General features: G+C 42.6%; 1 protein-coding gene across 11 annotated transcripts in view; it reads left to right on the forward strand.

Annotated features, from left to right (window-relative positions):
• Nucleotides 1–12726, forward strand: part of DCLK2 (doublecortin like kinase 2) — a 170615-nt gene that overhangs the window by 93487 nt on the left and 64402 nt on the right. For all 11 annotated transcript variants that reach the window (XR_009534088.1, XR_009534089.1, XR_009534091.1 and 8 more), the window contains exon 3: nt 7629–7731. Coding sequence is in view for 7 of the 11 variants with exons in the window: in XM_060116201.1 (XP_059972184.1) it covers nt 7629–7731 (103 nt within the window). In the remaining 4 variants the exon portion in view is untranslated. The remainder of the gene's footprint in view (nt 1–7628; nt 7732–12726) is intronic.

The following is a 12726-nucleotide window of genomic DNA, read 5'->3' on the forward strand; positions in this document are numbered from 1 at the left end:
GTCGTGAATTAATGAAAATGAAGAAATAACATGTACCAGCTCCTTTCACGTACTATCACATTTTTCCCTTAAAGAAGAGATGAAACTGGTCTGCTGCCCGTTTTGTGGACAGAGAAATGAGCCTCCAAGAGGTTAAGTATCTCCCCAAGGTCCCACCTGTATGAAAGGGAGGAGGTGCAGCACGGTGGTCCTCTCCTCCCAGAAAAGCTTGTCCTGAGCCTGTGCTTCCTGCACGGACATCTGTAGTTTAAGCAATACCATACGTGAATTATCCTGTACAATGAAAGTAGGAACAGAACTGAAATCTGCTCATTCTTCTGTGCCTGTTAGTTTTTTAGCTCACCTTTAATCATGCTCATCAACTTGCATCTCTGCCTCTGGCGTTCTGTTTGTAGCGTGTTTTAGGTTTACGGTTTAGTTAAACATAGGAATGACAGTGCATAACAGTCCATGTTTACACTGTGAAAAATATGAACAGAGACTTGTATTTTAAATCAGCAGCAGCAGCAGCGAGAGAGAAGTTCCCATTCATTCCTTATTTACTCATTATCGGTGGAATCTAGGTTTTTGCATCATCTGTGTTCCTGTCGATTTTCTTCTATTGACCGGTCAGGTGCAACCCCATGAAACAGTAACAATTCCAGCTTAAAAGGGTTAGATTTTTCTAAAACACTGTATCGGCTGGGTAGCTGCTTTCTAGTTTTAGAACCAAGAATGTCTGTTATGCAGGCTGTGGGACCCTGAATGCGCCCCTATTGCTGCCTGCAGGCATGTCATATTTCCCTCCCCATTCATTCTCCCCACAATCACAGGTTGCAATTCCACACCTTTTTTTTTTCTCCACAAGTCTGCTGTACTTCCTCTTTCCCCCACCCCCGGCCCCTGCCTCACTTTGAGCTGATGACTTTGCTTCAAGCTTTCTCAGTGAAGCAGGAAGCAATCCACCAGCTCTCCCACCCCCACCACATGTCCCCCCACCAGCAGCTTCCACCTGGTTCTCTTTATTGCCAGAGACTGACCACAGTCTCATGCAAGTGGAGCCCTTCCACCTGCACACTGATCCCATGCCCTCTCACAGAGCGAGGAAGCTCTAGCAATCCCCTTTCTTGCCTCACCATGTTTGTCCTACTAGATCCTTTCAACAGCGTAGTAACTTGTGTTCTCTCTCTCATCTTGAAAACAAGCTCCCTTGACCGTGGACTCCCTGCTTCTTTCTGCCATCTCCACACTGCTCCACTCTTCCAGTCGCAGCTCCCTGAAAAAGTTGTCTGCATTCACTGTCTCCAGTTCTTCTCCTGTCCTCTGTGAAAGGTGCTGCAAGTAGACTTTCTTTTCAACCACTGCACCAAAACTACTTCTGATCTTCAGAACCAGCGATCTCCTTGTTGCTCAATTCACTGGTCACTTCTCAGTCTTCATCGTACAGGGCCTGTCAGTAACACTGACTCAGCTGATGGCTCCTCCTCCTTGAAACACTTTCTTAGCTTGGTTTCCAGCAAACTACAAGCACTCGCTTTTCTTCCTCCCCCACTGACTGTTCCCTTTCAGTCTTCTTCGCTGTTTTTGCTTCTTCTCCCTGACCTTGTAAAGCAGCTGGGTTTCGGAGCTCAGGGCTTACACCGCTTCCCTCTGTGCATTAATTGCTGTAATTGAGCTCAAGATTTTAAATACCATTCATATGCCGGTGAGTCCCAAATTTGTATCTCCAGGCTAGATCTCGCTCATGAAATTCAGATGTGTTTATATCCCACTTTCCACCCAACACCTCCACCTGGATGTTTAATAGGCATTTCGCAGTTCACATGCCAAATCTAAATGCGTGGGCATCCTCGCCACCACCAGCCTTGCCCTTTACCTTGTACTCTTCCATGAGAGTTAATGACAGGCCCATCCTTTTAGTGGCTCAAGCCAAAAACCCTGAGCCATCACATTCTTCTCTCTTCTCTCGGGTCCCCGTAGCCTTCTCATCCCATCCACTCCTGGCACAGGCCACCCTCATTGCCTGAGTAGCAATAGCCTCCAACTACGCTGCCATCTGTGCTTGCCCTTTTAGAGTCTGGTCTGAGCGCCGTGTATCCTGTTCGAAGTAAGTCACGTTGTGCCGTCCTCTGCTCCAAAGCCTCTAGTGGTTTCCCATCTCACCCAGAGGAAAGCCAAAGTCCTGACCAGCAGCTGACAAAGCCCTACCCCATCTGCTTGCCTCCCTCACCTTGCTGACCTGCTGTCCTGCTGTCCTGCAATGACTGTTCCCCGTCTAACTGTGCTCCAGGACTGTTTCCCGTGACCATGCCAAGGCTTTTGAATATTCTCTTCTGTTTCCTGGAACACTGCCCTCCCACCTCCATCCCTAGACATTCATGCAGCTTCTCCCTCACCTCTCTTAATATTTTGTTCAAATGCTACCTTTGCAGTGAAGCTGTTTAGTATTGCAGCACCCATACCCTGCATTCACTATTCCCCATCCTTGTTTTCTTTCTCTGTAGCACTTATCACCTTTTGACATTGCATACATTTACTTATGCATTTTTATCCTGTGTCAACTCACACTGGCTTCATGAGGGCAAGGATTTCTTTCTCGCTCTGTTTTTTTTCTGTTGTTGTTTGTTTCGTTTTGTTTTATTGATGTTTCTGTAGCACCTAGCGTGGTGCCTGGCACATAAGTTCTCAATACAAATTTGTTGAATGAATGAAAACAGGAGTTGTTTAATATTTTATGAGGTATGTTGGTATCCTGAGTACGTTAATAAAATAAAATTAGCCAAAATGCATGTTTGCTTATCTCAGTTTATCATTTATTTATATGACACCTATCATTTCTTGAGAGTAGTGGTGACTTATTTGAAGTAATCTGAACCAATTGCTAATTATATAATTTGGTTAACTGTTTAACCAGATATGTACTTAATGGCTAGAATCTGAATTAAAGGGATGCAGACATCTTATGCAAACCATGTTTGGAAAGCCAAACTTATACTGACAGGTGAAATCATTAAACAATTGGTTAGGAAGAGCTATCAATAAACAGAACGGCTGGGGGAGGGGGAATAAACCACCTTTTGATCTGTTATATTCCTTCGACTTGATAAATACCTTTATTCCACAAAATAGGCAACTTAATTATTCACTTTGGCATTTATTCTACTCAAATACCAACTAATTTAGTGCCAGATGAAATGTTTTCTGGTAATAAAATCAATTAAAAATTAATTGACTTTTCAAACAGACATTCATACAGGTATATTTTAGAAAATTCAGTTGTCATTTTTTCATGCTAAATTGATTACAAAAACAAATGAAATGTTGATTTTTTTAAAAAATGGATTAAACTTTGGTAGATGTCTGTTTTATTTGGCCAAGAAAGTAGAACTGGATTCAGTTCCATTTAAGAACCATTTATTAAATGTATGTGTGTAAAAAACAAAATAGTGGGAGATATGAGAGATATAAATGACTATAAAGCAAGGTGGAATGTGGTAAGAACTATAAAAGTAGAAAAGGACTTCCCTGGTGGTCCAGTGGTTAAGACTCTGCACTCCCACTGCAGGGGGCGTGGGTTTCGATCCCTGGTTGCGGTTAGATCCTGCATGCTGTGCAGCTTGGCAAAAAAAAAAAAAAAAAAAGAGAGATAAAAGTAGAAAGATGAACTCTGGGATTCCACATAAGGGGAGGCACCATGGTGTTAAGTTTATTTATTTATTTATTTTAACTTTTTATCTTATATTGGACTATAGTTGATTAACAATGTTGTGATAGTTTCAGGTGTACAGCAAAGTCGTTGTTATACATGTATCTATTCTTTTTCAAATTATTTTCTCATTTAGTTGCATAATATTGAGCAGAGTTCCCTGTGCTATACAGTAGGTCCTTTTTGATTATCCATTTTAAATATAGCAGTGTGTACATGACACCATGGTGTTAAGTTTAAAGCAGAGATATAGATGTGGAGGACCTGTGTCTAAATTCCTGTGCTTGTGTTCATGACCTGTGTGGGGGCAGGTTGTTTTCTTGTTTGTAAATGAGGAGTGATAATAGTATCAACCTCGGGGATGATGTAGGGATTAATGAGGTCACACATACGCAGCACAGAGAGACAATTCTGAGAGGTTAAGTGATGCCTAAATTCTGTAAGTCTTGCATTAAGTGATGGTGGTGGAGATGGCAGTGGAGATTGCATCTGTGACACCACTCACCCCAGAGAAGTTCCTCTGTGTCTGAGAACTCAATTCCAACAGGAGCAGCTGCATACCAAGCCGCAGTTCATTCAACAGACATGTATTAAGCATCCACCAAAGCCAGAATTCTAGACCCTAGGGAATGATGAATCAGAAATATCATTGCCTACCTGGAGGTCACGGCACCAAAGAGTGGTCAGAAAGACCACTTCAGGCTGAGAAACAGCACGGGGGAAAATAGAGTAGTAAGAACCAGCACTGAAGTAGAAATTACTCAAATGTCCATTAACTGATGAATGCATAAACAAGATGGGGTATATATATCCATACAACCGAATATTACTCAGCCACAGAAAGGAATGAAGTCCTAATATGTGCTACAACACGTATGAACCTTAAAAACATGCTAAGTGAAAGAAGCCAGTTGCAGAATGCTACATATTGTATGATTTGATTTATATAAAATGTCCAGAATAGGCAAATCCATAGAATCAGAAAGTAGATTATGGGTGCTTAGGAATGAGGAGATGGGGGCATGAGGAGTGAATGGTAATGGGCCTGGGGGTTTCTTTTTAGATGATGAAAATATTCTCAAATAGATTGTAGTGATGGTTGCAGAACTCTGAATATACCAAAACCCATTGAATTCTGTGCTTTACATGAGTGAATTGTATGGTTTATGAATTATGTTTCAATAACGCTGTTTAACAAAAAAGAAACACCAGCACCATACAGGTAGGGAACCCAGAGAAGTCATGATGTGGCTGAGGAACAGGTGTGCAGACGAAATGGCAAAGACGAGGTTGGAGGCTCAGGCAGGGTCAGTCTTGTGTGCCCTGTGAAGGAGCATTATCTTGTCAAGGAAGGAGGTCGGTGAGCACTGTGAGTGGTGTGGGCACCCTGGCACCTTAAGAGACTGCATGTGCCCACATGGTCTTCATTTATTTCCACACGTGTGAGAACAGTGATGACTGGAACGGGGGGAGCAGTAAAGACTGGAGTTAGAAAGCCTGTTACTAGACAGTGGCAGGCGCCCAGGCAAGAGAAAGTGAGAGCTGAACCAAGGAGTAGGGATAGAAATATTTGGAAGCCGTGTAGGAAGGAAAAATGACGTGAGGGATTGGTGAAGAAGGGAGGAAAGGATGACTCCCAGGATCCCAGCAAGGATGAACGTGTGATTGCCACCTGAGATGAAGAGAAACACTTTTCACAGGGATGGTGAAAAATGTTATCCTTCTATTATGAACTGCATGTTTGTGTCTCCCCAAAATTCATATCTTGGACCCCTAACCCCCAGTGTTGATGCCGAAAGCTCGACCTCTGTACACCGGCCCCGAATCAAATCTCAGAGACAGAGTTTTGGGTGAAGTAGAAAAGAATAGCTTTATTGCTTTGCCAGGCAAAGGGGGACACGGTGGGGTCCTGCCCCTAAAAACTGTGTGTCCCCACCTGGGAGGATTTGATGTGGAGGTTTATAGCAGTAGTTCAAGGGTGGGGCTGCTGATAAGATCAGGGTGTGCAGGGCCTGCGCTCCTTTACTCTGATCTCCGGTAATTTCTTGATGAGCTTCTCTGGTTCCTTTAATCTGGCCTCTGGTGGTTTTTTGGCTGCTCCTCCCTTGATTAGCATCTGTTCAGATCTGCCCTTTGGAACTCAGAGAAGGTCATGGAGGCTGGAGTCTGTTCCCTACAAACAAGAAAATGGGGGACAGAAAGGCATCTGTGCCCAGCAGCCCTACAGGGTCCTGCTTGGTTTCAATGTGATGCTATTAAGAGGTGGGGCCTTTGGGAGGTAAGTAGGGTTGCATGAGGTTTTGAGGGTGGAGCCCCCATGATGGGATTAGTGCCCTTATAAGAAGAGACAGGAGAGACCTGCCTTCCTCCTGTGTTGTCCCCCACCCCCACCCCCACCCCGCCACCGTTCCATGTGATGAAACCAGCAAGAGGGTTCTCACCAGAACCCAACCGTGCTGGCACCCTGATCTCAGACTTCCAGCCTCCAGAACCGTGAGAACTAAGTTTCTGTCATTTAAGCCACCCCGTCTATGGTAATTTGTTATAGCAGCCCAAGCTGACTAAAACACGCCTTAAACACACTGTGACCTGAGCTGAGTTTCAGTGAAGTACAGAAGCCACATCTTGCTTGATGAGGGATTGGAGCAGTTTCCACACCTGTTCCACTTATTGTGTATAATCCACTATCTTCTCTCTAGAGCATTTTTTTCTAACTCTAGACTGAGATTTTTTTTTCAATAAAAGGCTAAATAGTGATCAGGAAGGCTTAAGGAATTATTGAGGTTCTCAATCCTTTCAAGTACTAGAGCACTGATTTTTTTTTTTAAACTGCATTATTATTGGGAGAGGAGTAATTTTTTAAAAAGAAATCTTATCATACATCCCATTAAAACACCAGGTAAAATTGGAGCCTGTTTATATCCAAAGTCCTGGAAGATGGTTCTTCTTGTCACCACCGGGATGAAGGGATGAATGTGCTCCCTGGGGTGGGTCCAGGTTCTGTGGGATCTGACACTGATACAGTATTGGGGAGGGCGGGGTGAAAAAAGAATATGAAATTAAGCCTACGTTTAGGTACAGGGCCTTGGAAGGGCCATCATTAGCTTCATGGCAAGTCTTCCTCTGATCTTAATGATGGTGGTGGTGGTGAAGGTGAGTATTAGCACATTGAGTACCTATATGCCTGGCACCCATTCCAAGCGGTTTTCATATATTAATCCTCAGGACAACCTAAGGCGCAATGTACCAAAGGTACAGAGAGGCCATGCCCAAGGTGACTCGGCTGGGACATGGAGTTGCTAGGAGAGAAGAAGGGTAGACCAGTAAACTGGGAGCAGAGACCTCGGTCGGCCCCAGCTTTGCCACCTGTTTGTTTGTTTGTTTTTTCTTTTTGCGGTATGCGGGCCTCTCACTGTTGTGGCCTCTCCCGTTGCGGAGCACAGGCTCCGGATGCGCAGGCCCAGCGGCCATGGCTCACGGGCCCAGCCGCTCCGCGGCATATGGGATCCTCCCAGACCGGGGCACGAACCCGTATCCCCTGCATCGGCAGGCGGACTCTTAACCACTGCGCCACCAGGGAGGCCCTGCCACCTGTTAATGGGAAACCTGGACTATATCACTGAGCCTCCTGTGGATGACCTTGACTTCACCTGTAAACAGAACATTGATGCCAGCTAGGAGCCCCTCGTTTTGTTGTTTGTAAACAGAACATTGATGCCAGCTAGGAGCCCCTCGTTTTGTTGTTCTGAGGTCGGTCAGGAGACATTGTGTGGAAGTGCTCTGTGGAGGGTGAAATGCTTGGAAATGTGTGCTATTAAATAGTTTTTCATTCTGACTCAGTAGTATAGGTGAGGCTAGAAAATATATTTAATTCTGCTGACTTTTGTTTCACTTCTAATGTTGCTAATTTATTTCTTGGACATGATTTTTTTTTTTTTTTTAGGTTACTTGTCTGCAAGACTTTTTTGGTGATGATGATGTTTTTATTGCATGTGGACCTGAAAAATTCCGTTACGCCCAAGATGACTTTGTCCTGGATCACAGTGGTAAGGCAATTCATTGACCGTCTTTGTAACCCTGAAATGCAGGCTTGGGATTCTCACTTGGTGCATGTTAAGTGGTCTGGTGTGTTGGAGAAAGATGGCATTGGTGGTACTCTTTTTGAATTAATGAAAGTAGAAAATAACATGAAGATATTTACCTAGTTGCAAAAAACAAAAAAACCTAATTCAAGTGAAATAGTTTCCATTTTTTAGCAAGTTGGTTCCATCTCTTTTTACTGCATTGTTTTGCCTCTGAAATGGATGTCCTACCTTCTTCCAGAATGGTGCCTGGCTATGCCACCTTAAATGTATGGATAGTGTTGAACCTGAAACAGTTCATTATACATCTTCCATGTCCATAAAGAGATACATAAAAGGATAGTAAATTGTTAATAGTGATTATCTCAGGTTTCTTTTTATCTCATTGCTCTGTTCGCAACTTAAAAAAAAATAGCATGCATTGTTTATATATGCAGGAAAAATAAAGCTATTTTCATTGATGGGATAAGAAAATCCCTTTCTCTTAATTTTAGCCAAAAAATGGAGTTTTCAACTATTTAGCAATAACCTCAGTGATTTCAGATGATTTTGATCCTGGGAATATTGTTCTAATCTGTTGTCTGGAACAAATTTAAACCTATTGCTGTATTAGTGTTTATCTTAGCTGATAGTAAAGTCAACTTCATCTTTAAATGAGATAAAATCATACAGACATAACATTTCACAGAGAAGAGGGATGTTGGAGATTCAGTCCCACTCTTTAATTTCATGAATGAGGAAAGCTGGCTTTTCAAAAGTTAAACTGGTGGTAAATCCTTTCCAGTTGTAGTGGTTCTGACAGTCCAAAATTACAGAAACATACTACCAAATAAATATGGCGACCCATAGACTTTTTAAAATTCAAGATGATACATTCTGTGGTATCAAACTTCCTTGTGTAATTCTTTCCTGTTACACTATGTCACTTACCTTGGGGCGATTTATCTACTTTGTGCTTGGGGCTCATCTATCTACTCTTATTGTTTTTTTCCACTGATGCCGAATTTCTTGGGGGTTTCTGTACTGTCTTATACTCTGTTGTACTGGCCCAGCTTTAGATTAGTAATGCCACCGGAAAGTCCATAAAGAATTGCCAATGTTATCTGTGCTTATGCTCTCCCCTGTTCTCGTGGGTTGACTGAAAAACATGCATTTACATATCATCTGTATTTTACATCTTTTGCGGTACGCGGGCCGCTCACTGTTGCGGCCTCTCCCGTTGCGGAGCACAGGCTCCGGACGCGCAGGCTCAGTGGCCATGGCTCACGGGCCCAGCCGCTCCGTGGCATGTGGGATCTTCCCGGACCGGGGCACGAACCTGTGTCCCCTGCATCGGCAGGCGGACTCTCAACCACTGCGCCACCAGGGAAGCCCCTACATCTTTTTTGACTGTAGCTTAATTTCATTTCATAATATTTCTTTGATGTCAATATGAGTCATTTTGAAAGCTGAGACACTGAAACTCAATAATATTATGCTCCAGGTTGTAAAGTTATTTGGCAACAACAGCAATAAAACATTTATTGAGCACTTACTGTATATGTACTAGGCACTGTACTCACGGCTTTACATGTATGTTGTAAATTTACCTCAGCTATTTGAATTGATCATAGTTTTTTGTTGTTTTGGCTACCAAAGAACTCCAATAATTAGAATTGGGTGAAAGCCACTGACTTCTTCCCTCTTGATCCCTACTTAACCTTCTGCAAACTGGGGATAATACAAGTGGCTTTTTCATAAAATACGACGAGGATTAAATGAGTTCATATGTGTAAAGCAGTTGGAAGTATGCCCATTACACAGGATGTGCTATCCCTGTTGTTGCTGTTAATGTTCATATTATATCACCACCATTAGGTCATGAAATTTTATGATGAAAGCAAGTCTCAGACCTAATTCTGCCACAAGTGCATTTACTAGGAGTTTTGCTGAAAACTCAGTCTCTGTGCACCGGTGGTGAATTAAATCACGGAGACAGAATTTTGGGTGAAGTCGAAAAGAAGAGCTTTATTTCTTTGCCAGGCAGAGGGGAACACAGTGGGCTCCTTCCCTGAAAAACTGTGTGTCCCTACCCAGGGGGATCTGGTGAGGAGTTTTATAGCAATGGTTCAAGGGCTGGGTTGCTGGTAAGGATCAGGATGTTGCTGCAGGGTCTGCACTCCTTTAATCTGGTCTCACTAGTCTTCTGATGAATTTTTCTGGTTCCTTTAATCAGGCCTCAGGTGGTTTTCTCTGGAATGAAGATTGCTGACTTCTTCCATTTATTGAGGGTTTTCATTCTGTAAAGAGGTCAAAGATAGTGTTATGTGTATCCCTTGAGGGGGAACCAGGACCCTGCCCCAAGGCTGCACTGTTGTTCCTTGGCTGCTCCTCCCTTGTCTCCGCATCCCCTCCCTTCCCTGATTAGCAACTGTTTGAACCTGCCCTTTGGAACTCAGGGGAAGTCGTGGAAGCTGGAGTCTATTCCCTCCAAGAAATGGGGAACATATCTCTGGATATATGTATATGTATGGTTGATTCGCTTTGTTATAAAGCAGAAGCTAACACACCATTGTGAGGCAATTATACTCCAATAAAGGTGGAAAGAAGAAAGAAAGAAAAAAAAGAAAGAAAGAAAGAGAAAGAAGGAAGGAAGAAAGGAAGGAGGTGGGAGGGGAGAGGGAGGGAGAGAGGGAAGGAAAGAAAGAAACGGGGAACACAGAAAGGCTTCTGTGCCCAGGAGCCCCACAGGGTCCTGGTAGGGTTCAGGAGGCAAAGATTTTTTTAACCATCAGTTCTTTAACTTGTGTTGCCATCTTGATGAGTCCCAGCTCTGTCCTTTTATACTGCTGACAACACCTTACATTAAAAATCAGTTCAAAATCCATAGAATTCAGCTAAGCTGGTCTTAGTCAAGGAACAAAACCCTCCGTTCATGAGCTGGGTGCAGGACTGGCTCAGACTCCTACCCTGGGGGTGGTTCTGAAGTTCTGGTTATGGGCTTTCTAGATTTACCCATCCTGCTCATAAGGGAGGAGCAGTGCCTTTAGGAAGTTCTAACTAACCCACACACCACTCCTTCCAGCAGTGGAGTGCTTTCTAACATCCGTGCTGCTAATTAACTAAGCTGCTATTGCTGCGTCCGCCTCTGAGTAAGGTTCTGATTAGAGCCTTTCAGATGCTCACTCGGCCTCCCTGGTGTGTATTTTCCTGATTAGTGTACTTCCCTTGTTAATTTATTGCCCCTGGGGTATAGATTAAAACCAACCCACATTTTAATCTTTCTGCGTAAATTGAAGTATTTTAATGTGAATTACAGACATTATGTTATCTAATTGAATCCTTATAAGAAGCCTATGAAGCAGATTTATTTTCATCCCAGTTTCATAGGGGAAAAAACTGAGACTTAGACCTAACCAAGGTCCACCAGTTAGCAAAGTCAAATCCATGATTCATCCCAAATCTGCATGACTCCAAAAACCAGGTTCTTAATTGTTCAAATTAGAATTGATTATTTAAGCTGTTTAATTAGTTCTGGTCCTCTACATGCTAACTTATTTGGCAATTTATGGAAAGACCAAAGTTATTATTTAAAACTAGTTTCCTCATTTTTGATGCTTTGGGCAGATGGAAAATAAGACAGTAAGGGGTTCATAAATTAGAGTCCTATACCCTTTCAAACTAAGGTTATCAGAGACCTGGAGAGAACTCTTTGTTGTAGCATTTGCCTATCAATGCTACTGACCAAAATAATAATACTAAGTTGCACATGTGTAGATTAGGCTGTGGGTATGTGTGAATCAAGTTAGGACATCAGGATTTCTGTATTTATTAAGAACTCCACCAAAAGACAACCCTCAGAATCCAAAAGACAACCCTCAGAATGGGAGAAAATATTTGCAAATGAAGCAACTGACAAAGGATTAATCTCCAAAATTTATAAGCAGCTCATGCAGCTCAATAACAAAAAAACAAACAACCCAATCCAAAAATGGGCAGAAGACCTAAATAGACATTTCTCCAAAGAAGATATACAGACTGCCAACAAACACATGAAAGGATGCTCAACATCATTAATCATTAGAGAAATGCAAATCAAAACTACAATGAGATATCATCTCACACCAGTCAGAATGGCCATCATCAAAAAAATCTAGAAACAATAAATGCTGGAGAGGGTGTGGAGAAAAGGGAACACTCTTACACTGCTGGTGGGAATGTGAATTGGTACAGCCACTATGGAGAACAGTATGGAGGTTCCTTAAAAAACTAAAAATAGAACTACCATATGACCCAGCAATCCCACTACTGGGCATATACCCTGAGAAAACCATAATTCAAAAAGAGTCATGTACCAAAATGTTCATTGCAGCTCTATTTACAATAGCCAGGACATGGAAGCAACCTAAGTGTCCATCATCGGATGAATGGGTAAAGAAGATGTGGCACATATATACAATGGAATATTACTCAGCCATAAAAAGAAATGAAATTGAGCTATTTGTAATGAGGTGGATGGACCTAGAGTCTGTCATACAGAGTGAAGTAAGTCAGAAAAAGAAAGACAAATACCGTATGCTAACACATATATATGGAATTTACGAAAAAAAATGTCATGAAGAACCTAGGGGTAAGACAGGAATAAAGACACAGACCTACTAGAGAATAGACTTGAGGATATGGGGAGGGGGAAGGGTAAGCTGTGACAGAGCGACAGAGAGGCATGGACATATATACAGTACCAAAGGTAAGGTAGATAGCTAGTGGGAAGCAGCCGCATAGCACAGGGAGATCAGCTCTGTGCTTTGTGACCACCTAGAGGGGTGGGATAGGGAGGGTGGGAGGGAGGGAGACGAAAGAGGGAAGGGATGTGGGAACATATGTATATGTATAACTGATTCACTTTGTTATAAAGCAGAAACTAACACACCATTGTAAAACAATTATACTCCAATAAAGATTTAAAAAAAAAGAACTCCA

The sequence above is a fragment of the Mesoplodon densirostris genome, chromosome 1 (assembly GCF_025265405.1).
Source record: "Mesoplodon densirostris isolate mMesDen1 chromosome 1, mMesDen1 primary haplotype, whole genome shotgun sequence".
Classification (NCBI taxonomy): Eukaryota; Metazoa; Chordata; class Mammalia; order Artiodactyla; family Ziphiidae; genus Mesoplodon; species Mesoplodon densirostris.